This window comes from Panthera tigris, chromosome B4 (assembly GCF_018350195.1).
Source record: "Panthera tigris isolate Pti1 chromosome B4, P.tigris_Pti1_mat1.1, whole genome shotgun sequence".
In the NCBI taxonomy this organism is placed as follows: Eukaryota; Metazoa; Chordata; class Mammalia; order Carnivora; family Felidae; genus Panthera; species Panthera tigris.
In genome coordinates, this window is record NC_056666.1 from 98205962 (window position 1) to 98230590 (window position 24629).

The 24629-nt window shown below is 37.7% G+C and overlaps 2 protein-coding genes across 2 annotated transcripts in view; both read left to right on the forward strand.

Moving 5' to 3' along the window:
- Positions 1-24629, forward strand: part of GLIPR1L2 (GLIPR1 like 2) — a 66888-nt gene that overhangs the window by 16535 nt on the left and 25724 nt on the right. Inside the window, exons 4-8 of the mRNA XM_042993706.1 lie at positions 4771-4856; positions 12979-13005; positions 13089-13479; positions 20695-20749; positions 21452-21526. Coding sequence (XP_042849640.1) covers positions 4771-4856; positions 12979-13005; positions 13089-13479; positions 20695-20749; positions 21452-21526 — 634 coding nt within the window. The remainder of the gene's footprint in view (positions 1-4770; positions 4857-12978; positions 13006-13088; positions 13480-20694; positions 20750-21451; positions 21527-24629) is intronic.
- GLIPR1 (GLI pathogenesis related 1) overlaps positions 21881-24629 on the forward strand; it is a 71416-nt gene continuing 68667 nt past the window's right edge. Inside the window, exon 1 of the mRNA XM_042992772.1 lies at positions 21881-21970. The gene's annotated coding sequence lies outside the window, so the exon portion shown is untranslated. The remainder of the gene's footprint in view (positions 21971-24629) is intronic.

Here is a 24629-nt window from a genome sequence, read left to right on the forward strand (position 1 = left end):
GTTTATCAATGTGATATATATTGCATATATGTATGTATATGTATATGTATATGTATATGTATATGTATATGTATATGTATATATAAAGATACAAGTTCCTGAGAAGATGGAATGGTATTAAAGAGACTGGCGTTAGAAAGGAAGACGGGCAGTTCTTCAGTTGTATTAGAAAGGAAAGAAGAAGGGAATAGGTATATTTGTCATATTTAGTGATGGAAAATTTCTTATGTTCCAAGCTAACAGTTATTATGTTTCACTGTGAAGTAGGACAGACAGATCATGTCCTAAGAATAAAGGGGGAGACAATGAAGCTGGAATTTTGAGGGTTGGGAAGGTTTTAAATAGTTATTATGGAAAATGAGGGAGGAAGCTGACTAGAGAAACAGAAGGATTCTCTACCTAGTGTGATGATTTTTCTCCAGCGGTACCCACCAGCTCTGAAGCAGACATAGAGCATGTGGACAGTAAGATTCTGTCATTTTTTCCAACACTGGGGTTTTGTCAGGTAGACATAAAGGAAAACAGTGCAAGAGAGTTTTAGAGTTTTAGCCAGATAATAATATGCAACGCAATTAGACCTGAGCTGTATGGAGAAGAGACAACAGTACAGATAGGGAGAAAATAGGAGAGTAAATAGACTTGGAGTACCAGTGAACTTAATGGAGAAGTGTAGCAGGAGTAAATGAGTGAGCAAACTGGAAGAATAGGAGGCTACAGTCAGGGAATGGAATGTGTTACTTAGTGAGTTCAGAAGTGGGAGTAACTTTAGGGGATAACAAGATCCAGAGTGTGGCTACAAAAGTGACAATTATGGAGTATTGGGAAGTTTTGAGATGGTGAAAACATTCAGTAACAGACCAAGTTATTGGATGAATTATCTATAAGCATATTGTAATCATCTGTGTCCCAAATTCTAGGACAAGGACAATTTTAGCTGAAAAGGTAGATAGTGACTGACCCAGGTGCCAAAATTAATAAGGAGGCATGATCAGGGTTACCTGGGTGGCTCAGGTGGTTAAGCTTCAAACTTCAGCTCAGGTCATGATCTCGAGGTTCGTGAGTTCAAGCCCTGCGTGGGCTCTGTGCTGACAGCTCAGAGTCTGGACCCTGCTTCAGATTCTGTGACTCCCTCTCTCTCTGCCCCTCCCCCACTCATTCTCTCTCTCTCTCTCTCCCTCTCTTTCTCTCTCTCAAAAATAAATAAACATTTTTTAAAAAGGAGGCATGATTAGAAGGAAGATGGTATCTTGGGGAGGATTAGAGGATGGTGCAGCTAAATAATATCCATCTCAAAAGAGCTTTGTTGGTATTTAACTCTGGTGCCTAGATCCATGGGTGCAAGATGTGGAAGCGAAGGAGGAGATGTGACCAACTGAGTCTTACGGAAAGCAATATAAAGTAAGGTAGCTTTGCACATACAGGGATAATTTGAGGCAAAAATACCCAACAAGATTCATGCTTTTCTTGACCTTAAATAAGTCCAGATAGTCATGGAGTTTTAGCAAAGACAGATATATGAGATGTATCAGAAGGAGAGCCAGATAGGATTGCTAAAAGATAACCTACCTTGCTGCTTACTACATTTCAGTTTTCTGTAGCTAATTGGGATAGATCTTTAAGTCTTCTTTGGAAACGTATAGATGTCCAGGTATGAACCAGAAGCCAATGTTGTGGTATTTCTCGATGATACGTGGAGGTAGTGAAAGTGAAAAGAGTTATTGGAGGTGGTCTAGTTATTTTGGCTGTGTGAGATGGAAAAGTCAACACCTGTTTGATGTACTCTGCCATCATTCTGTGGACAATCCTTAGGCAAGATGAGTTTTGTACATGGAAAACTTGGAAGAGAAAAATTTGCCTACAAATTGTAATTGCTAAATTGTCAATCCATGGAGCTGGATTACTTCCTTCATAAACAAAGTGGTGGCAGATATAGGACTAGTGAAGGCAATAAAAGTTTCTTTCTTTTTTAAGTTTCTATATGTATTTTGAAAGAGAGAGACTGTGCATGCAAGTGGGGGAGGGGCAGAGAGAGAGGGAGAGAAAGAATCCTAAACAGGCTCCACACTGTTAGTGCAAGTCCAATGCAGGGCTCAATCCCATGAACTGTGAGATCATGACCTGAGCTGAAATCAAGAGTTGTACACTTAAGGGGCACCTGGATGGCTCAGTCAGTTAAGCGTCCAACTTTGGCTCAGGTCATGGTCTTGGGGTCCATGAGTTCAAGCCCTATGTTGGGCTCTGTGCTGACAGCTCAGAGCCTGGAGCCTGCTTTGGATTCTGTATCTCCCTCTCTGTCCCTCCCTTGCTCACTCTCTGTCTTTGTTTCTCTCTCTCTCTCTCAAAAATAAATAAACATTTAAAAAAATAAAAAATAAAGAGATAATTAAGCTGAGTCACCTGAAAGTTTCTGTCACCACCAGAATTGCGTTGATTTTGAAACAATATAGATCTATTATAAAATTTGAGGGGTGCCTGGGTGGCTCAATTGGTTAAGCGTCTGACTTTGGCTCAGGTCATGAACTCACAGTTGCGAGTTCAAGCCCAGCATCAGGCTCTGTGCTGACAGCTCAGAGCCTGGAGCCTGCTTCAGATTCTGTGTCTCCCTCTCTCTCTGTTCCTCCCCTGTTCGTGCTCTCTCTCTCTCAAATAAATAAATAAAGATTTAAAAAGATAAAATGAAATAAATAAAATAAAATTTGAATAATGGTCTTCTAATGGATTTAGGATTGGACATGGGTATAGTTACTCATTGGGCCACCCAGGCAACATGTCCTTACCTAAGTCCTGGACACAGGTCCTATAGATGAAGGTATGGTCAGATATCAGTCTGAAAAATGTCCCAGAGGACTGTTCAGTCTTGACTTAGAGAAAGCAAATACCTAAAAATAGAGAAATTTGACTGCTTCTTCAGGTACTGCTTGGACAGCTGTGAAATTTCAATGGACATTGCTGGTTATAGGTACTTACCTGTTGTTTTCTCCTAATCCAGCCCAATAATTCCAGTTGCAGTTGTGGAATTGTATAGATTCAGACTTGATTTAGGCTAGACTTCTCACAAACTCAGAACAAGAGGAAGATTGGCATGGGAGAGTATTAGTCTGGCATTTCTGGCCATATAATATAAATAGTGATATGAAATTCAAATCTTTGAAAAAGAGGGCCCATTGTATTCTAGCGTGATGTAAATTTATTTATTTTGATTGATTGATACATTTATTTATATATATTTCACTTATTTATTTGCCTTTCCAAAGTTATTCTAGGCTATAGTCATCAGACATGATCATGGGGTGATTGGCCTATGCTGCAGGTTTTAAAGGCAGTCTTTGTAGTGAGTAGCATTTTGCATAGGTTCAAGGGCAGGGGTCCTCCGTCCCTGTGTCTAAGGACAGGAAAAGTGCTGCTTTTGTATTGGAGGCATCCATTTCAGTGATAAGGGATTAGGGCAAGAAATGTAGGCTAGGGTGTCGGTAAAGGTGAGTAGATCAATTCTTGAATTTTTGAAAGGCTAGTGTTCTGCTAGGATCAAACAAAATGCATCTCTTCCTTGAAATGGTTTTATAGTGGAACAGTGACATTAGAGAAGTGATACCTGATCTGCAAATAACTATAAACCTCTGGATGTCTTTGATGGACTAGAAAGCTTGCCATTCATGGGTATCATATACCTTATTGGGTATCACCAAAAACTTCTGATAAGATATGACTCAGAAATTTGATATTCAGGTTTTTGAATATGTGTTTCTTAGGTTTCACCCTTCTTCCAGATGGCCCAGAGTGACCAAACCAGGGGCATATGTGCCTAACATTTGTTTTTATAGTTTCCAACTACACACAGAATTTAAAATCCTGTTTAAATAACCAGGATTAATGACCCTCTGGTCACTAAAAAATATCATTTCCCTGCCTATCTTTCTTCTTTCTTAACCTAAATCCTTCATATAAGCTTCCCAATTCGTATCTACTTTGGAGCCTCTTTTTTTACCTAGCTCTAGGAAATTGATGTAATAATTTCTCACTTCTTCCCCCTGTTCCTTACAATGGGTTAAACCAAATTTTTTAAATCCACTTTAACTTATTTGCTTGTTTATATATTTACATTTTTTTTAATTGAGAGAAAGAGAGAAAGCAAGTGAGCCAGGGCAGAGAGAGAGAGGAAGAAAGAGAGAGTGAAGTAGGACTCACCTGAAGCAGGGCTCCTGTTCACCCAAAGCAGGGCTGGAGCTCACCTGATGCGGAACTCTAACGCACAAACCATGAGATCATGACCTGAGCTGAAGCCGGATGCTTAACCAATTGAGCTACCACAGCTCCCTATATTCATGTATTTTTAAAGCAGACCTCTAAGTAAGCCAAGCAGCTGGGTTTTTGGGACAATAGGCATTTCAGAATTTTGCAAACTCATCAGAAATTTAATATATCATTTCTATAGAACTTTTAATACATTTGTACCAAGCAGAAAGCAATTAATTATAAAACATTCTATAACATCATTTTGAAAGGAAAATTTTGCTACAAACTAAAATGAAAGCAACATTAAAACTAACTCATTTAAATTATACTACTTTGTTTCAAGGACATGGGAATTCAGAGACAATTTTCTTAGGGGAAAAAAGGAGAAGATTACTGAAATTTCCAGTTTCAGTACTTCCTAGAGTCCATTTTCTTAGTTAAATCACTTTTATAACCTAACTGAAAATTGGTAACCATGTTATTTAAATGATGAGATTTGAGACTTTTTTTAACTAAATGTTTTCTGCTTTTTTCTAGAGGATCTCTGTCGAGAAGGCCTTATACACCAGGAATAGTTTGTTCTCAGTGTAGCAGATATGACAGATGCACAGATTTTCTATGCAGTAAGATAAAGAAAATAACTTAAACATAAAAAATCCATAACACATTCTATGATAAGAAAAATGAAGTGTTTAACACTAGTTTTTCATTGTCACATTAATATTGTTCTTTTGACCAGAGGGGTGTTATTATATTATTAAAAGAGGGTTGAAATAGGTTCATCTTTAGATTTTTCTAGACTTCACAGCTATTTCTGCCCTCTCTTACTCCTGTTTTTGCCCTTGGAGACATACCACAATGTCTGAAAGAAAGAATGAGAACGAACAATTTTCCCCTGAAAACACTTCCCAGCTAATTCCTGAAATAGTAGCCTGTTTGAAAATGACTGCTCTAAAGGATAGGATATTCTAAAATATTTATAAAAAGAAAAGAAGTAAAGTAGTTTAATAGCCTTTTACTTTAGTCGCCCCCCCCCCAAATATTCAAAAGATGAAAGTAGAAAATACGTTTGGTTAAATTTTTCGTTCAGTTTTTCCAAACATGAGAGCATATAAAATATAACTATCCCTGGAATATATGGTGCTTAGAAGAATGTACTAAGGGATAAATTCAGACACTAAGGGACACATTGTGATTTTGTGATAAAGGAATTAATGGACAATTTCATCATAATGCCACAGCTGAGATGAATCCACCCTAACATTTTTGCCCTTATTTCACTTGACTCAAGATGCAAAGTCTTGCTCTTCCTCTTCCCCTTTTCTTTCTCCTTCTAAAAAATTCAATTCTAACACCATTAGGTAGGTCAGAACAAGGGAGGCATCCACACAGAGGGTCACAAGATGTGACATATTAGAGCCTAAGCAGAATGACAAGGGATTCATACACAGTGCAGTGGATATGAGAAAACAGCCTACGCAGGGTTAGGACAGTGTCTGCATAGGGGTATGGCCTTGAATAGAAAGTTAGAGCCCCTTTGGAGAAAGTGAGCCGTCCATGCATGAGGTCAGGCTTGAGTTTTCAGAGACAACAGGATGAAGGGTTTCCCATACCCAGACAGCTTAGTATGTGGTATCTGAGCCCAAGTATGTGGAAGAGAGCATCATCATGGGGTGGGAGTAAGAAGCCTGGCATAGAGTATCAGAGACTGAGCAGGTAAAGACTGCATCCACAGAGGGGTGGTTTGGCACTGGTTGTTGGAACCCAAGCAGAATGAGGAAAGGGTTCACATATAGGAGTGCCCTGACAAAGAGGTATTAAAACCTACACAGGTAAGGGGGCAGCCATGTTTAGGGACAATTTTACATGAGGTGTCAGAGTCCAAACTAGGTGAGGAAAGCTTTAATGTAGGTGAGGTGGCCTGCATGGGAGGGGTCAGAACTCTAGTAGAGTAAGGAGGGAATCTACACACTGGAAAAGCCCAAAGCTGGGTTTCGTAGTCTGAGCCAGGTAGGAGGGGACCCAAGTGGAGGATCAGCCTATAAGTTGCCAAATTAAATACAGGATGCCCAGTTAAATTTGAACTTCAGGGTAAACAAAAAAAATATTTTTAGTATATGTATCTTCCAAATACTGCATGGGATATACTTACCTAAGAATTTCTTTGTTATTTTCTGCAATTTGAGTTCAACTAGGCATCCTACATATTTTTAAAAATTTTTATTTAAATTTCAGTTAGTTAGGGGCACCTGGGTGGCTCAGTTGGTTAAGCATCCAACTTCGGCTCAGTGACTTCAAGCCCCACATCAGGCTCTGTGCTGACAGTCAGAGCCTGGAACCTGCATCAGATTCTGTGTCTCCCTCTCTCTCTGCCCCTCCTCTGCTCGTGCTTTATCTCACTCTGTCTCTCAGAAATAAACAACAACAACAAAAAATTTTAATTTCAGTTAGTTAACAGTGTAATATTAGTTTCAGGTGTACAATATAGTGATTCCATGCTTCCATACAACACCCAGTGCTCACCAAAGTGCCCTCCTTAATCCCCATCACCTATTTCACCCATCCCCTCATCCACCTCCCTTTTGGTAGCCATCAATTTGTTTTCTATAATTAAGTGTCTGTTTCTTGCTTTGCCTCTCTCTTTTTTTCCCCTTTGCTCATTTGTTTCTTTTTTTTTTTTTAATTTTTTTTTTAACGTTTATTTATTTTTGAGACAGAGAGAGACAGAGCATGAATGGGGGAGGGGCAGAAGCAGGCTCCAGGCTCTGAGCCATCAGCCCAGAGCCTGATGCGGGGCTCGAACTCACGGACCGCGAGATCGTGATCTGAGCTGAAGTCGGACGCTTAACCGACTGAGCCACCCAGGCGCCCCATGCTCATTTGTTTCTTAAATTCCACATATGAGAGAAGTCATATGGTATTTTTCTTTCTCTGACTGACTTATTTCACTTAGCATAATACTCTGGAACTCCATTCATGACATTGCAAATGGCAACATCCTATATTTATATTTGCTAAATGTGGCAACTCTACCAGCCTGGTGTAGGGTGTAAGAGTGCAAGCAGGGTGAGGAGGGCACCCATGTAGAAGAGAGGGGAGAAGGAATAACGAGGACTGGAGATATACTGAGGGGATTGATCAAATATACAAATAGGTTAAGGATAATGGGCACCAGTTTTCTCACTGTCAGAGGATGGAGTATAAATATGTAAAGGAAGAAAACAAGCATGAGTCTTGTGATGACTTGGAACTAGAGGTATTGGAACTTAAGGATTTCAATAAATATAAATAGTCATAGTTGTAAATATTTGTATATGTATGTACCTACATGCATATATTCCCTAGCTCTGGGATGGCTTTGGAGCAACGGCTTCCCCCCCCAAAGGAATGAGCACAGCTAGCACCCAGATCTTGGTTTCCAAATTCAGGCCTTCACTAAAAAAAAAAACCAGGGCTCACTGGAGAAAGGTTCCAAGGCTGGGGCAGGGAAAATATAAGATAAACCCAGACCATCTTTTTATACTTGTAAACAAAGAAGTAAGTGCTCAAAGAGTGACAGGGACATATAGGAAAACAAACACACAAGGACACAGAATCCACTTTAAAGGGCTCTCTGTGGTCAAATCTGGGATGATTAGAGTACTGAAATAATAATAGTAATTGATTAGAACTCATGGGATACAACAGGAAACTATGATTCATACTAATATAAATTAATAAATGAATAAATTAAAAGTTCGACGAGGAACAATGTATTAATAGTTCCAAAGTAACTCCCCATAAAAGTACTTAATTACTAATGGGAAAATAATTTTACAACAGAGCAGTTTGGCAGACACCACCCGAGTAAAGTGACCAATGTGAACATCATCAGCAATGGGAAAAATTAAAAACAAAAACAAACAAACAAACAAACCTGCACCACCTGAGAGGATGCAAGGAGAAAAACACAGCATCACTACTGTGGTACTCCTGCCAAAGATGCAAAACCAAGTCCAGTCACAGAGAAGCATCAAATAAACCCAAACTTCAGATTTGTTGAGAATTTGTCTGCAAAATAACTAGCATGCTATCTTCGAACAATGTCAAGATCATGAATGTCAAATAAAAAGTGGAGCACTGTCCTAGAGGAAAGAAAACAAAGACATGAAAACTAAATGCAATGCAATTTTGAACATGATCTTTTGTTACAAAGGACAGTATTAGCACAGCTAGTAAAAAATTGAATGAGGTCCAAATATTAGAATGTAGTAATGTAACAATGTTAATTTCCTGATTTTGTTGGTTGTGTTATTGTTATGTAGAAGAATATCCTTGTTTGTAGGAAATACTAAGTATTCCAAGATGATAAGGTATCATATTGGCAACTTGCATTAAGATGGTTCAAAGTAAAAGTTATTTGTACTGTATTGCAACTTTTTTCTAAGTGAGGGATTCTTTTAAATTAAAAAAATATTTTTAATGCAAAATCTAAGGAAAGCAAATCAATTTGAAGTTTTTTGTTACAGTCCAGGGGCGAGATGCGGTTCCTATTTGAGTATTTATGAGAGAAATAGAGATAATGAGACAAATTTGATTAATATTTATGGGGGAAAACTAGCCAGTCTTGGAGACTAATTTGATATAGTGATGAGAAAAAAAAGAGAGTCAAATATAACTATCAGGTTTGGTGGAATTGAGATATGAATTATATGAAGAGAGGAAGCTATGGAAAATAGATAATGGGTTTTGATCATCATTAGCTTTAAATACCTGTTTAACATCTGAGTAGATAAGACTAGTAAGTTTAGGGTACAGAACAGGGCTGTATTTCAGAATCATTAGCATATAGACAACACTGAAAATATAAAAACAGAAGAACTCACCCAGGTACAACACATAGAGAAAGAACAGTATGCCAAGAATAAGATCCTAGGGGGAAAAATGAGAAATATTGGAAGAGAATGGGGGAAACAGTGGAAGAGGGACAAAAAGAAGAAGATACCCCGGTGTAACCTCTTATTAAAGTGTGCTTATTGAATTGACAGTATAGGAGATTGTTAAGTCTGGGTTTCAGTGTTTGAGCAGGGTAGGAGGGGGTCCAAGTGGAGGATCAGCCTGAAGGTTGCCAGATTAAATACAGGATGCCAAGTTAAATTTGGATTTCAGGTAAACAAAAGTATTTTTAGTACATCTCAAATATACTAATGAATAACTGAAAGTCAAATTGAAAACAGCATGTGGAATCAAAAATGCTGAAAAACACAGTCAGGGATATGGAGGTCTTTAAAAGTTAAAGAGAAAATTATAGGGGCGCCTGGGTGGCTCAGTCGGTTAAGCATTGACTTCGGCTCAGGTCATGATCTCACAGTTTGTGGGTTCAAGCCCCGCATCAGGCTCTGTGCTGACAGCTCAGAGCCTGGAGCCTGCTTTGGATGCTGTGTCTCCCTCTCTCTCTCTGCCCCTCCCCCACTTGTGCTCTGTCTCTCTCTATCAAAAATAAATAAATGTTAAAAAATTTGTAAAGAGAAAATTACAAATAGGCACTGATAAATCAGATTCAACATGTGAATAATTGGAGGCCCCAAAGAACAGAACAAAAATAATAGAACAGAAAATAAAGCTATAGATAGATACAAATATTTAAAGAAATGATAAAAATTTCAGAAATAGAAGTTCTTGAATCTAAACATTGAAATGCCTACTACCGAATGTAAACTGGTGCAGCTATTATGGAAAACAAGGGGAGGTTCCTCAAAAACTTGATAATAGACCACATGATCCAGTAATTCTGGATTTAAAGCAGTAATTCTACTTCTGGGTATTTATTTGAAGAAAATGTAAACACTAACTCATAAAATGTATATATGCATCCACATGTTCATTTCAGCAGCATTTACAATAGCCAAGATATGAAACTCATATCTTGTGTCCATTGATGGATGAATGGATAAAGAACATGTGATACATACACACACACACACACACACACACACACACACACACACACTGAAATACTATTCAGCCATATAAAAGAATGAAAATCCTTGCCATTTGTGACAACATGGATGACCCTTATGCTAAGTGAAATGTCAGAAAAAGATACCATTATGATCTTACTTACATATAAAACAAACAAACAAACAAAAACCCAAGCAAACACAAAAAAACAAGCTTATAGATATAAAGAACAGATTGGTTGGTTGCCAGAGGTGGAAGTTAGTGGTGGGCAAAATGGGTAAAGAGGTCAAAGGTACAAACTTCCACTTCTACTTATAAAATAAATAAGTCATGAGAATGTAATGTAGAGCATAGTGACTACACTTAATAATAAGGTATTGCATATTTGAAAGTTGCTAAGAGAGTAGAACTTAAAATTTCTCATCACAAGGAAAAAACATTTGTAACTACATACGATGGCAGGTGTTCACTAGATTTATTGTGGTGATCATTTCACAATAAATACAAATATTAAATCATTATGTTGTATACCTGAAACTAACATAATGTTATAGGGCAATTATACCTCAATTTAAAATAAGTAAATAAAATAAAAACAACCTTGTATAGATAAAAAAGAAAGAAAGAAAATGCATACTATGTGCCAGGAAAAAATGATGCCAAATAGTCTCCATTTAGACACTGCCTAGTGAGTTAGAGGAAAAGAAAGACTCCTTTTAAGTATCCAAACCAAAATATAAAATAGTTCATTAGAGTTTAATAGTCTGGGTTGAATCAGGAAAACGACCACTTTAAATATTCAGACAGTATAGCGTTAACATAGAATGGAGAGCTTTCATGAATGGTGGAAACTGGAAGAGCACAGATCACAGAAGTTGCCAAGAAAAGGCAGAGAAACTGTAGTTAAAAGGTCAGGGAAGCAGACACTGAAGACCTCCTTAGCCTGAAGCGCCAAAACAGGCGGTTCTCAAAAGCTTACCAGAAAATTTGAGAATCTTTGAGAAAGCTCCCACTAAACGGTCTCCGTGTTTGGCAGCAAAGCATTTTCCCCATCCTACCAAGAAGCCACTGTGAATCTCACATCTGTTCAGGTATCTGGGTAACAACCACCTCAGGAGAATAATGGTCTCCACTTCTCTTAAATCTTCCGAATTTCACTTGCATTCCTGTCATTGGCAAACTGTAACCTGAAGCTATGCAGAGAAAGGGATTCACAGAAAGGTAGTTAGTGCCTGGTTTCAGGGTTGACTTTCTGCCAGTGTGGTAGAATGCTGCTTTGGCAATTAACAATCCTTCATGGGGGGGGGGGGGTAGTTTGGCTGCAGTCAAACTTTTCTACAAGAACAGTCAATGCTAAAAGATAGTGGAATAATGACTGTATCTATATTGCCCTTAATGCTGTACATAAATTTAGGCAAACCTATTATTCAAGTACAAGGAGACAGACAAATGTTGTGGGAACATGACGAAACTTGTGGTACATAGTTCTTCATGAGAACTTTCTCAATAAACCCCTAGAGGATGGCTTTCACCAGAAAGAAGAGATGAGTGGAAACAGAAAAGCTGCATTGAAAGAACTATCCATAAACATTGAATCTTAATTGATAGACAAAGATTAAAACTAATCTGAAGTCTGTAATTATTTTAAAAAGTAAATATAATAAATTTGTCAATATACAAATGATATAATTAATAAAATTTGGGAGAAGAAGAGAAGGTAGAAAAATGTGCTTAATTTCTTCATCTTTTATAGCCAGGGGCCAAAAGATATTATTTAAAGCTGATAAATGAAACAATAGTATTTAAATATTCAATCAAGTACAAAAGTAAGAGTGTAATCAATGAAGATTAGTGATGACAAATGAAGGAAAGTGTAAATAAGAAACATGCTAATTACACCATTGCTCAAACTGATCACATGTATGGAATAAAGTAGAGAAAATATAGACTGTGTGGTAAAAGATTTTTTTAAAGGAGCTCTAAAATAGAAATCATTACGTAAACTATGAAGTAAAATAAGACCAAGCACAAAAGGCTAAAATAACCTCACAGAACCCCAGTAGGTCAGTTCATTTCTAAAGTTGTCTGAAGAGTGATTTCTAAATTTTCTTGTAAGGGTAGTGTCAGTTGCAAGACAAAACCTCTTGGTTGCCATTGGGTTCTGTCTGTGTGAGAACTCATTTATCCTCACTCTCCTTCCTAATGGAATCCAGGAATGATTGTCTTATTGTCTCTGCCCCAGTGAGCAGAGGAAAAGAAATTTATTTCCTGAAAAGTATTATGATAGCATTGGGCAAGATAGCAAAAACAATGAGTGCCAGGCTATGGAATTAACTTTCCTATCTAAGAAAGGAAGAGCAACTGAAAGCTTCTGAAAATAAGAATTAAATGAGGAAAATGAGTAGATTCAGATGATTAATTTGGAATGATGTGGGGGGAAAAAGAGAGATGCAAGTAAGAGATATTATAGAAGCCTAGAATGTTGAAGCCAGAAAAATTTTTAGAGGACAGAAGTGAAGTGATTTGTATAAGGGGACAATGATTTAGAAACAGAATTAGTAATAGAATCCACATGTTCTCATTCCTATACTTCTATGTTCTCTCTAGCAGACGAGGCTGACTTTTACTAATGGAGAATACATTATATTTTATGATGGGCTCCTGGTTGGAGGAGGCACATCAAAGATGGCAGCATGATGCTTGACAACTAGGAGAATGATATCATTATTTTTAGAAAAATTATCTTATTTCTAGGGAAAGAAGGAATATTATGTAAGTCTTTATGGACTTTCTTTTTCTTTTTAGGTAATGCAGATCGTGACCAAGCCATATGTATGTATTGTTGTCCTTTATTTCTTAGACAGTTTAACTACTTTGTGTGGAAATCCAGCTTTCAATTGCTTCTTTATTTACAGATTACCGATTTTGGTATCCAAGATGGGAAGTTCCCCGGCCAATTGTGTGTGACCCACTGTGCTTATTTATTTTCTTTCTGAGAACACTGTGTTTTTCAGTATGTGTCATAACTGTTTTGATAATACAGTCTCGGTTTCCAAATACATTATTGGAGAAAGAGATGCTATTTTCCCCCGAAGTAGTTGAAATAGAGCCAGAAAAGGTAGAGGAAAAGGAAGAGGGGATAAAGGGAGAGAAGATGAAAAAGAAGGAGGACAAGGGAAAGGAGAAAGAGGAAGTGAAGGAAGAGGAAGATAGAGAAAAGGAAGAGGAGGAGGAAGAGGAGGAAGAAGAAGGGGAGGAGGAGGAGGAGGAGGAGGAGGAGGAGGAGGAGGAGGAGGAAGGGGAAGGGTAAGATTTACCTCCATGATAGGACAAAAGTATAATACCAAAAAAAAAAAAAAAAAAAAAAAAAAAAAGGTGAGAGAGAAATAAAACACTAAGCTTTAACAAAACAGGATATGTACAAACCACTACTACAATAGGTTTTATTTTCTTATTCTTATTCAACAATTTAAGTTTGAAAAACATAGAAACAAATAAAAAAGCATATATTTTATAGTACATATTATAAAACAAGCTCTGGAACACTGAGAACAGATAAAGATGTGATGATAGAAATACTAAAAAAGACTTGACTAATCTAATTGGTCTTAAGGTTTTACTGTGTTATCCTTATAAAGGAAGGAATTCCTATTTTCTAAATATGTTTCTATCTCTGTGTTTTAAATATTTCTTAAATAGGTTAGTAAGTTTCTCAAGTATTAAGATTATACATGTAATATGCTTAGGATTGTTCCAACTCAAGATAACCATTTAATAACTTTTGGTTTTGTTGTTTTCATCATTACTATTATAGCTATTTTTGGTAGTGGTGATGATGGTGGTGATATTGATCAATATGATCAAGGCATGTGATATCAAGGCATTGAATATCATTATATATATTTGTACTGTATGTGTTTGAAATAGTTTAAGTGATAGTTGTACATGCTGTTAGGAGACAAATTTTTATTTCTATTTAATGCTTACTATTTCATCAAAGCCTTGTTGTAATTCTTTCCAGGCTATATAATTTGTTGCCACCAAAGGCCAATAATTGTCAAAAGTTTAATTATTTGTGATTGAGCAACCTGGCTGCTTCCAAATTTATGTGGTAAAATAAAATAAAATTTAAAAAGTTATATACTTGTAGTTACTCAATGTGTACAGTAAAAGTTCACAAATTGGTGCGGCACCTGGGTGTCTCAGTCGTTTGAGCATCCGACTTCGGCTCAGGTCATGATCTCACAGTCTGTGGGTTCAAGCCCCACGTCGGGCTCTGTGCTGACAGCATGGAGCCTGGAGCCTGCTTCAGATTCTGTGTCTCCCTCTCTCTCTGCCCTTCCCTCACTCGTGCTCTGTCCCTCTCTCAAAAATAAATAAACATTAAAATATATTTATTAAAAGAAAAAAAGTTCACAAATTAGTAATATAAATTATTTTTTTTTTATTTTGAGAGAGAGAGAGAGGAAGAGAGAGAATCCCAAGCAGCAGGGCTCAAACTCATGAACCATGAAATCACAACCTGAGCAGAAGTTGGACACTTAACCAACTGAGCCACCCAGGCACCCCATAAGTTAATAATATAAATTAACTACTTACCATGTGTAGTACTAATAAATGATCTGAATAAAAATGCCTAACATAGCATCAATCAAATGGTATAAGTTTCAATATTTATTAACTTTATTATATTAAAAGCCTATTCTTAAATGGGGCAAGATGAGAATTACACCAAAAAACCCTACATATATATAATTTCTATGAAGTCAGCTTCCTGGAAAAAAAAATACAAAAAACTTAGGTACAGAAAAGGGCTGTTTCTCTACAGGACTGTTATTTATGAGTATTCTCTGATATTTGTATACCATTTCATAGCTTCCAGAGTGCTTTCACATACTTATTTAATAATCAAAACCACTCTGTGGAGTTGGTATTGCTTCCATTTTTACAATGAGAAGACTGACTTTGGATTTGTAAAGTGTTAACAACCTAGGACTGAGAACAAATTAATTTCTGGACATTCTGATGCATTTATAAGTATAAATTCTTCATGATACCATGTTCAATTCCCACTATGACTAACTTATGTATCTGATATCTGACTTCTACTCATCTAACTTTAATCTTCAACATATTCTCCAGGTAGTTTCATGGAATATGATTGCTATATGCCAGTGGTTCTTAACAGGAGGCAATTTTGCCATATATACATTATTGTATGCATATAGACATTAATGCATATATACATTATTGTATTTCCTTAAATTCTCATTTTTCTAAAAAACTGTTATCCCAGTTTCTTTCCTACCGTTCTTCCATCACCTTTTTGTATCCACAAGTTACCATGGGAATAGTTATTTTGTTATCATGATTCTGTCTTCCTAGTTTGGGGATGATCCACTGACCACAGGTGGGCACAATCATTGCTTTTGGTTTGGGGATCCAGACAGACATTCAAGACAGGTTCTTCTTAGTGTCCTTAGTGGCTCAAGTTTTTATTTTTTTATTTATTTTACTTTTTTAAATGTTTATTTATTTTTGAGAGAGACAGACAGAGTGTGAGCAGGGGAGGGGCAGAGAGAGATGGAGACAGAATCCGAAGCAGGTTCTGAACTGTCAAATAGAACCTGATGCAGGGTTCAAACCCACAAGCCATGAGATCATGACCTAAGCCAAAGTCAGACGCTTAGGAGCGCCATCAAGTTTTAATATGTAAATCTCTGAGGCTGTTTAGCAGACTGTATGGAAAGAAAGAATGGATACAAACAGAAGCAATGAAAGACTGACTGTTGTCCCTGATACCTGGTTTTATCCCCACCTTTCACATGTATTGGTTTTTTTCCAGAATATATCCTCTTTTTAGCCAATAAGTTTTCCTAGGTTATTTTGAGTTGGATTCTGTAACTGATTCCATGGGTAGGATATTCTTACTATAAAGTTATTTTCATTAAAATGTTCATTATTCTGAAACAGCATGAACAGTAATGGCACTAAAACTCAAATCCTTCATAGAGGTCCTTCATAGCATTATATGGTCAAAGGAATAGAGTGTCTTTTTAAGTTTTATTTCCTAAGTCTTGGTTCTCGATATCATCTCCAGCTCTCCCAAAACCACACCCTATGTTCTTAGAACATTTACTTTTATCTTTATTACACAAGTTACAGGTTGACTCCCTACATAAGGGATCATTAGCGTGAATCCCAGGGGTGTCAGGGAAAATTACTCTTATTCAATTTCCATGGCACTGAGTTTCAGGAATGTACTTTGACCAGGATGTTCTGGCCCAAATAGTCTTGAGTGGTGAATGAGCATTCAGTTCATTCCTTAAAGTACCATGTATTCTATTACACATTGTAAAACTTAGACTGTTGAAATGTCCTTGGCAATAGCCAGCAAATGTCTATACTACATTATGTGTGGTATATACTTACCCTTGGTTTAGTTAAGGGTTGGTTTAGTTAAGGGTTGAAAAAGTGTGAAAGACTCACTACACTCCACCAATAAACATTGACATAACATTAGTGATCCAATGCTATCTTGAGTCCTTCATTTAATTGGTCCAGGATCAAGTGTGTCATTCCTTAAAACCAGATAAAGGTAAAGATTGTTGGTTCCTCGACTTCCCATAGCAATGAGTTACAGGGAGGGTGGTAATAGACACTACACAAAGGGAGACTAGGGAAGAGCAAGAATGAGTAAAGAATGTTCACCAGGAACAACATACAGAATGGGAATGGGAAAGAAACCGGAGTCATAAGGGCTTGGCGACTGTAGAAGGGGTAGGACATGCAATTATTTAGGATAGCCATGAACTTTTTCTACATAATTCAACATAATGTTGCTGAGAAATCAGGTTGGCCAGCATTGGTAGGTTGGGGTAGAGTGGAGGGCATTGGACAGTGCCTTTTCTTTCCCTTCCCTAGCAGAAGGAATTGCCAAAAGCACATGCCCACTCAAATACAAAGTACCACCTGACTGAGGGAAATAGATTACGGACAGTATTAGACAAGATCTCTAAAAATATTTAAAATCTGAGGAACACTAATGATATTCCTGTTATTAAACAGATTGGATAGGGGTGCCTGGGTGGCTAAGTCAGTTAAGCGTCCAATTTTAGCTCAGGTCATGATCTCACAGGTTCATGAGTTTGAGCCCCATGTCGGGCTCTGTGCTGACAGCTCGGAGCCTGAAGCCTACTTCAGATTCTGTGTCTCCCTCTCTCTCCTCCCCTCCCCAGCTCTCTCTCTCTCTCTCTCTCTCTCTCTCAAAAATAAACATTTAAAAAAATGTAAACAGATTGGATAGACTTCATCATTGGAGCGAGACCTCTGATGGGAGGCTGTATGCTTATATGGTGTTCTATTCCTGTGGCACTCAGGAAACCCACACACGATGATGTTAGCTAAGACTCTCGAGGGCAGTAAAGTCACACTTATACCCAGGAAAGATGTCATACTAAGTGTCTATTTCAATGAGAATGAACCACTGGCTTTTCCAGGATGGAAGGAGTCCAATGTAGTCAACTTGCCAGCAAGTGGCAGTTGGTCTCCTCAAACAATAGTGCCATGTTAGGGACTCAGAATTCACCTCCGTTGTTGGTAGAATCTACATACAGAGGTACTTGGAGCAACACTGATAAATGAAAGTCCATGCAAATGGACCAATGTGTGGCATCCATGCGTTCCATTTGTCTGCCCATCATGCTAACTCTGCATGGGGAGAGGACAAAGTCTAGATAATCTCAACTGATAAATTATTTCATCTACTTGGTCATTCAATGCCTCTGGTGGGCAATAATCTGTAAAAAATTTCTGCACACCATTCCCACTCCCTTGTTTCCATTCACATGCCTCTGCCCCAGACCTTCTTATTTCTCCCCGTTCCATCCTTTTCCTTCTAAACTCCTAACCTCTGGCTATATATTTGCTGCTGTCCATGTGTCCATATTGATTCTCATCTCAAGGCACTTGTGTTTCCATACAAAGTGGATGGTCAGATGTACTACCCTGAAGATTTTCTCTCACTGCTGACTTTCAAAGCCACTCCCTGTGTATGGCTGTAATGCAGCCATTGTCCATTTTCAGCTTGCACCCATATCTTGGACCAACTGATCGATAAATTAAGATTTTACTTTTAAAAATTACCTTTATTTTTAGGTACAAGACCCCTCTCAATATAGTCACAGGTGTGAACTGAGACAGGGATGTTGGTATAACTGATGGGTGAAATTGAGGTCTAGGTTATCTGCTCATGTAGCTTACTCTTGCCCTGTGGTTCCACTTAGATTCAATCACATGATAATGCTTTGGTTCAGTGTCAGCTCAGATCATGTGTCCAGCAGTTTCCCAAATATGTGGATATTCCCCCTTTGCAAATATATACTCATTCAAGTAAATGTCCCTGGGTCCCTTTTGGAAAGTACTAGGAAAATCTTTAAAGTGCATACTAGTGGCCTCCTAGGAACTCAGCCACCTCTTCAGTGGTTTCCCCATGTAAAAAATGGCTCAGTTCCAGTACCTAAGCAAGGGATCATGATTTCTTACCACTTGCTTCATTGGATCACTACTGAAACCAACTGTGCCATTTTGGATCCTCCTGAAGCCAACGTCAAGACAGAATTATGGGCACACGGGTGGCTCAGTTGCTTAAGCTTCCAACCCTTTATTTCAGCTCAGGTTATGATCTCATGGTTGGTGGGATCAAGTCCCACATGGAACTGACAGCACAGAGCCTGCTTGGGATTCTCTCTCTCCTTCTCTCTCTGCCCCTCCTCTGCTCACATGGGCACCTATGCATGCTCTCTCTCTCTCTCTCGCGCTCTCTCTCGCTCTCTAAACTCTCTCAAAAATAAAAAAAAATAAAAACAAAAAACTTAAAAGACAAAACTGAAGTATAAGAGGTTTATTAGTTGATTCCTGTAAAACTTGAAGTATCAAAGAATATACTATGGGAAGGAGGGGATAAAAGAGTATAGTGGAGAAACCTGATAAGCCCTCCCTCAGACACAAGGTCGACATCAACAGGGATAAGTCATGTTAATATTATGTATCTTTAATATGATATGATGAAAATGGCATTTTATCTTTGTGATCTTCTCAAAAGCATAGAATCCCAGTCAAATCATGAGAAAAATATCAGACAAATCAAATTAAGGGATATTCTATAAAATACTGACCAGTTCGCCTAAAAACTTTCAAAACTTTCTTTATTTCATCAAAAATAAGGAAAACCTGAGAAACCATCAGAACCAAGAGGAGTCTAAGTTTAGACGAATGACTGTTAAATGTAATATGGTATTCTGAACAGGATCCTGGAACATAGGGCATTAGGTGAAAACTAAGAAAATCTGAATAAAGTATGTACCTTAGTTAATGAAAATGTGTTGATATGCATTCATTAATCGTGTCAAACATACTTAAGATGTTAATAACAGGGGAAAGTGGGTGTGAGGTCTTTGGGAACTTTGTATGATCTTCATATTTTTTTCTGTAAATCTAAAATTGTTCTAAAACATGGTTTTTAAGAAAATAAAAAATATGATATATGAAAATTACATAAAATTCAAATTGCAGTGTCTATAAATAAAGTTTTATTAGAATACAGAAACACACACAAAGGGCCAGGAGAGCAGGAGTAGATAGGGAAAGACTTCAGACTATAATGCGTATCTGACACCTGTGAAATTCAGTCAGAAAGAGGCTCAGACTGCAATGTAACCCAGAAAATCTGAGCCCACAAAGGCAGGGAGCTATGGTACGAAAATCCCCTATGTAAATCTTTTGTGTTAGGAGAAGTATGTGTTGGCAGTGTGTCAGAATTTTAATCTGAAATTAAACCAGAGGATATGAAATGGAAAATCCCATGCATGTCCCCTCAGGAACACAAAATTTAAGGAGTAAGAGACTGCTTTCCCATAAATGAATGATTTACAGAAAACTCATATTATTGGAATTTGCTTTTTTTTAAAATGTATGTTTATTTATTTGAGAGGGGGGGAGGGGGAGGGGCAGAGAGAGAGGGAGAAAGAATTCCAAGCAGGCTCCAAGCTCAGTGCAGAACCCAACATGGGGCTTGATCTCATGATGGAACAAATCAGTAACAAAGTCTGTTAGGAATCCCAGAGCTCATTGTTGGTGAGGAGGGTATGAGTCAGTAGGAGAACCTGCTGCTGCTGCCATGGAGCAAGTGACAGAGGGTTCTTTACGTGGGAACCTTAGAATAGTCAAAGCTGAAAGGCATAGGAGAGTTTAACAACTCAGACCCTGAGGGACACAGTAGGAAATTGTACTTCTGGAAGAAGGCTGGGGAGGGCTACAGGGAAGAACATTGTGCTTTTAGACCTAATGATCTTTGATCCACCTATTCACCACTTTCCCTTTGAAATACAGCCATAGACATTCTCCAGGGTTGAATGCCTTGGCTGAGACTTTGCCTACTCATAACGATCTCCAATAACTTTAAGATCAAAGATTCCAGTAAGAACCTGGGCATTGTCAGAAAAGCATTTGAATAAAAAACAGGCAGCTCATCAAAGTGACCCAATTAAATGGAAATGACACATTTGGAAACCTGTCTGTAAGTAGGGGAAGCCACCTCCCCGGGGCCAAGACTGTCCCCAAAAGATGATTTACTTCTAAAACTGAAAGCTTTTTCCCCACCAGATGAGTTTTTATGTTCAGAAAGAAAAAGAAAGATGGAACTTGATTTGTGGATGGCAATGCTTGACTGAGGGAGGAGATATGTTTCTGAAAGAATGCCAGCTAACAGAAAATTTCTAGTAAAAGAAAAAGAGGTGAGCAATCAGCTAAATGGACAGTTATATACAGTGTGGCTAATACAAACCCTTACTGAGATTGTCCTTAAACAGACCCCCAAGTTACATGGCTCATCACCCATGGGAATAATAAGTTACAACGAGTTTTTCTCTGCTATTGACAATTTTAGGGGTTTTGACTTTGTGACTGAGGCCTTGTCAAAAACAAGAAAGGCTAAAAGACAAGATTACCCACAAATATAAACCCAAACTTAGATATCAGCCCATCAGGGAATAGCATTTTATAGCACAGACCGTACAAAACACAAAGGAGCAAGAAATTTAATATGAACTGAGCCTCTCAACAATTCATATCGACCACAAAGCAGAGGAATAAACAGAAATTTAAATGGACACTTTAAGTAATTGAAGCTGCCTTGATCTTATAACTAGCATGGTGACCTTTAACAGGTGTTCTTAATTTTATCTGATTGATTTACTAACCCTCCTATTATATCTTCTAGAAGGAGAATAGAAAGCCCTTGCACGTCACAGGACAGGAATTAGACCTCTTGCTCAACCGCCAGGCACTGAAAGCTGTAAAGAGGCACCACTAAATCTACATGGAATCAGGAAATGTTACAGGCCACTGCACCCCCTCCCTAATTAACTACACCCAGTCCCTTTAAAGCCCTCTTGGCTAGGCAGAAACCGTGGAGCTGGCTTTTGGACCAGAGTCTGCCTTCTCCCCAGGTGGCCAGCTTCCTGAATAAAGCTCATAGTCCTTTCCAAACAACACGGGCTCTTGGGTACTGAGCAACAGGCAGAACTTGGGTTCCACAACACAATTACTAGACAAAGCAGGTGGGCGGAGAGGGTGCATTGTGATGTAGTATTGAGTAATATCCCAGATTAAAAGATGTGTTTCAATTCATGTTGCAGGGCTATAAAGGTAGATCACCAGGTGAATGGTTTCTAAGAAAGGGAGTTGGCAAGATGGGATAAAGAGGAAGGATGCAGCTCTCTGAATAACTTCTCCAGAGGTAACTTACTTTTCTGGCTCCTACACAAAGCAGAAACTAGCTATCTCCATTGTGTCCGCAGTCTGAAACAGATACCACCTGCCCCTCCTCCTTCTTCTTTGTACTTGGAGTGTGGAAGTGAAGCCATAGATGCAGCAGCAGTCCTGTGACCTTGAAATAAGAAGCATGAGTGGAAAATCCACATGCTAAGGATGACGGAACAGGAAAATAGAAAGAGCTGGAAATAGTCACATCATGTTGCTACTGCACCAGTCCTACACTTCCAACCTTCAGACTTATTATTATTTTAGAAAAATTATATCCCAGCCATCTGGGTGGCTCAGTCGCTTAAGTGGCTGACTCTTGATTTGGGCTCAGGTCATAGTCTGGCAGTTCATGAGTTCAAGCCCCATGTGACTAACAGTGGGGGCCTGCTTGGGATTCTCTCTTTTTCCCTCTTTCTCTCTGCCTCTCCCTGCCTCTCTCTCTCTCTCACTCTCTCAAAATAAATAAAGTTAAAAGAAAATCTCTTAAAGTATACCCCGTTGTAGTTAAGTTACTGTGGATGAGTTGTTGTGCAACTATCCTTCTCTTCAAAAACAACCTCAAAACACTGAAATTCAAAATACAGCAGAGAGAGGAAACAAAAATTGCCAATATCAGAAACAAAACAAGGGATACAACTAGAGATCCTAGGGGAGAAATTAGAAGGACAATAAATGCAAACAATGAATAACTTTTTGTCAATAGATTCAACAATTTGGTTGGAATGAGCAAATCATTGAGTAGGTCCACTTCAAAACCAACATGAGAATAAAGAACAAATCTAAGTAGCCTCCCATTAAAAACAAAACAAAACAAAACAAAAAAACAAGAAAGGTCTGAAATTGTGTGTTGCCTGCAAACTAACAAGCTTGTCAACCAGTTTCAAGGATATTGAAAGAAAATACAGTACTCGTGGGTCAGATACAAAGGTCAATATTTTACTCAACAATGGTTATGAATTAAAGCTTTTAAAAACATTTTTGTTTCTTAAATTGTATTTATATTTAAGAAATCAAATAGTCCGATAAAACCTGAAATAAAAATATAGTTGCCCCTGGAACCAGAGCTGACAGAACATGCTGAAGATGCTTTAGCAAAGAAACTGCAAAAAGAAAACAACAAAAAAAGTTAAGAACTAGAACATTCAAAGGAAACACCAAAACCGCTGTTGAACCCACCATTTCCTTTGGGTTGAACAAGTTCAAAATCATTTTCTTCTCAGAATTGAGAAATTACCTAGGCTAAAAGTCTACAGCTACTTGAATAGTGTAAACATTAATTAAGTCAATGCTATGATTATATTGGTTACATTATCTCTTCGAGCATTTATATCTTGTATTCCTACCTGAAACACTTGGGTTATGTTTAGATACCTAAGAGTTTCTAGTGCTCAGGTATGTGACAAGTTTAACTTATGCATGATTAAATCTAGCAGCATTATACAACACAGTGTAAGTACTTCATAAACACCAGCATTAATCTTTTAACATTTATTTTTGTATGTGTATAGATTTAGAAAATATATTTATCCTTTTTGTATTTATAATAATTTTTAAAGTTTATCCATCACAATTAAGATAAATTGGTTTCGTGGGACACCTACATGGCTCAGTCTGTTAAGCACCCAACTTCGGCTCAGGTCATGATCTCACAGTCTGTGAGTTCACATCGGGCTCTGTGTTGACAGCTCAGAGCCTGGAGCCTGCTTCAGATTCTGTGTCTCCCCCTCTCAGCCCCTCTCCTGTTCATGCTTTGTCTCTATCTGCCTCACAAAAATAAATAAATGTTAAAAGAAGTTTTTTAATAAACATTTTTTTAAAAAGATAAACTGGTTTCAGAAAAGGATTGTTTAAAGGAAATATACTTTATTTTTTAATGTTTATTTATTTTGAGAGAGATAGAGAGCAGGGGAGGGGCAGAGAGAGAGAGAGAGAGAGAGAGAGAATCCCATGTAGGCTCCATGCTGTCAGCACAGAACCTGATGCAGGGCTCGATCCCTTGAACCATGAGATCATGACTTGAGCCATGTCTCAGTTGCTTAACTAAATGAGTCACCCAGGCATCCCTAAAGTAAATATACTTTAAATGAGAACCAAAAATTCTAAATAAAATGTGGCAAAAATTATTTAAATGGAGTTTTATTTTGAAAAATGAAAGTAGTGAAAATTTGGAAATTGAGCTTGTTTTTCTCATATTTAACAAATATTTAACTGAGAACTGTAACTATGGACTAATTCTTAGAAAAAAAAGAATAAAATGAGTGTTAATTGATCAGCATAATTTTTCAGGAAAGTTATATGGTACAAAAGAACAGCATATTTCACTTCACATTAGACTTTCAAAGTAGAGAGGATCATTTTAAAAAATAAAGTACAGTAAAACCTTGGTTTGTGAGCATAATTCATTCTGGAAACATGCTTGTAATCGAAAGCACTCGTATATCAAAGTGAATTTCAAGAACCAATGACTCAGTTGTGATCATGTGACATTCAGTGTCGCGTACTACTCTATTGCAAGACATCGCTCATTTATCAAGTTAAAATTTATTAGAAATGTTTCCTCGTCTTGCAGAACACTCGCAGAACAAGTTAACCACACACATACTGATATATCAGAGCTCTTCAGAGTTCTTCAT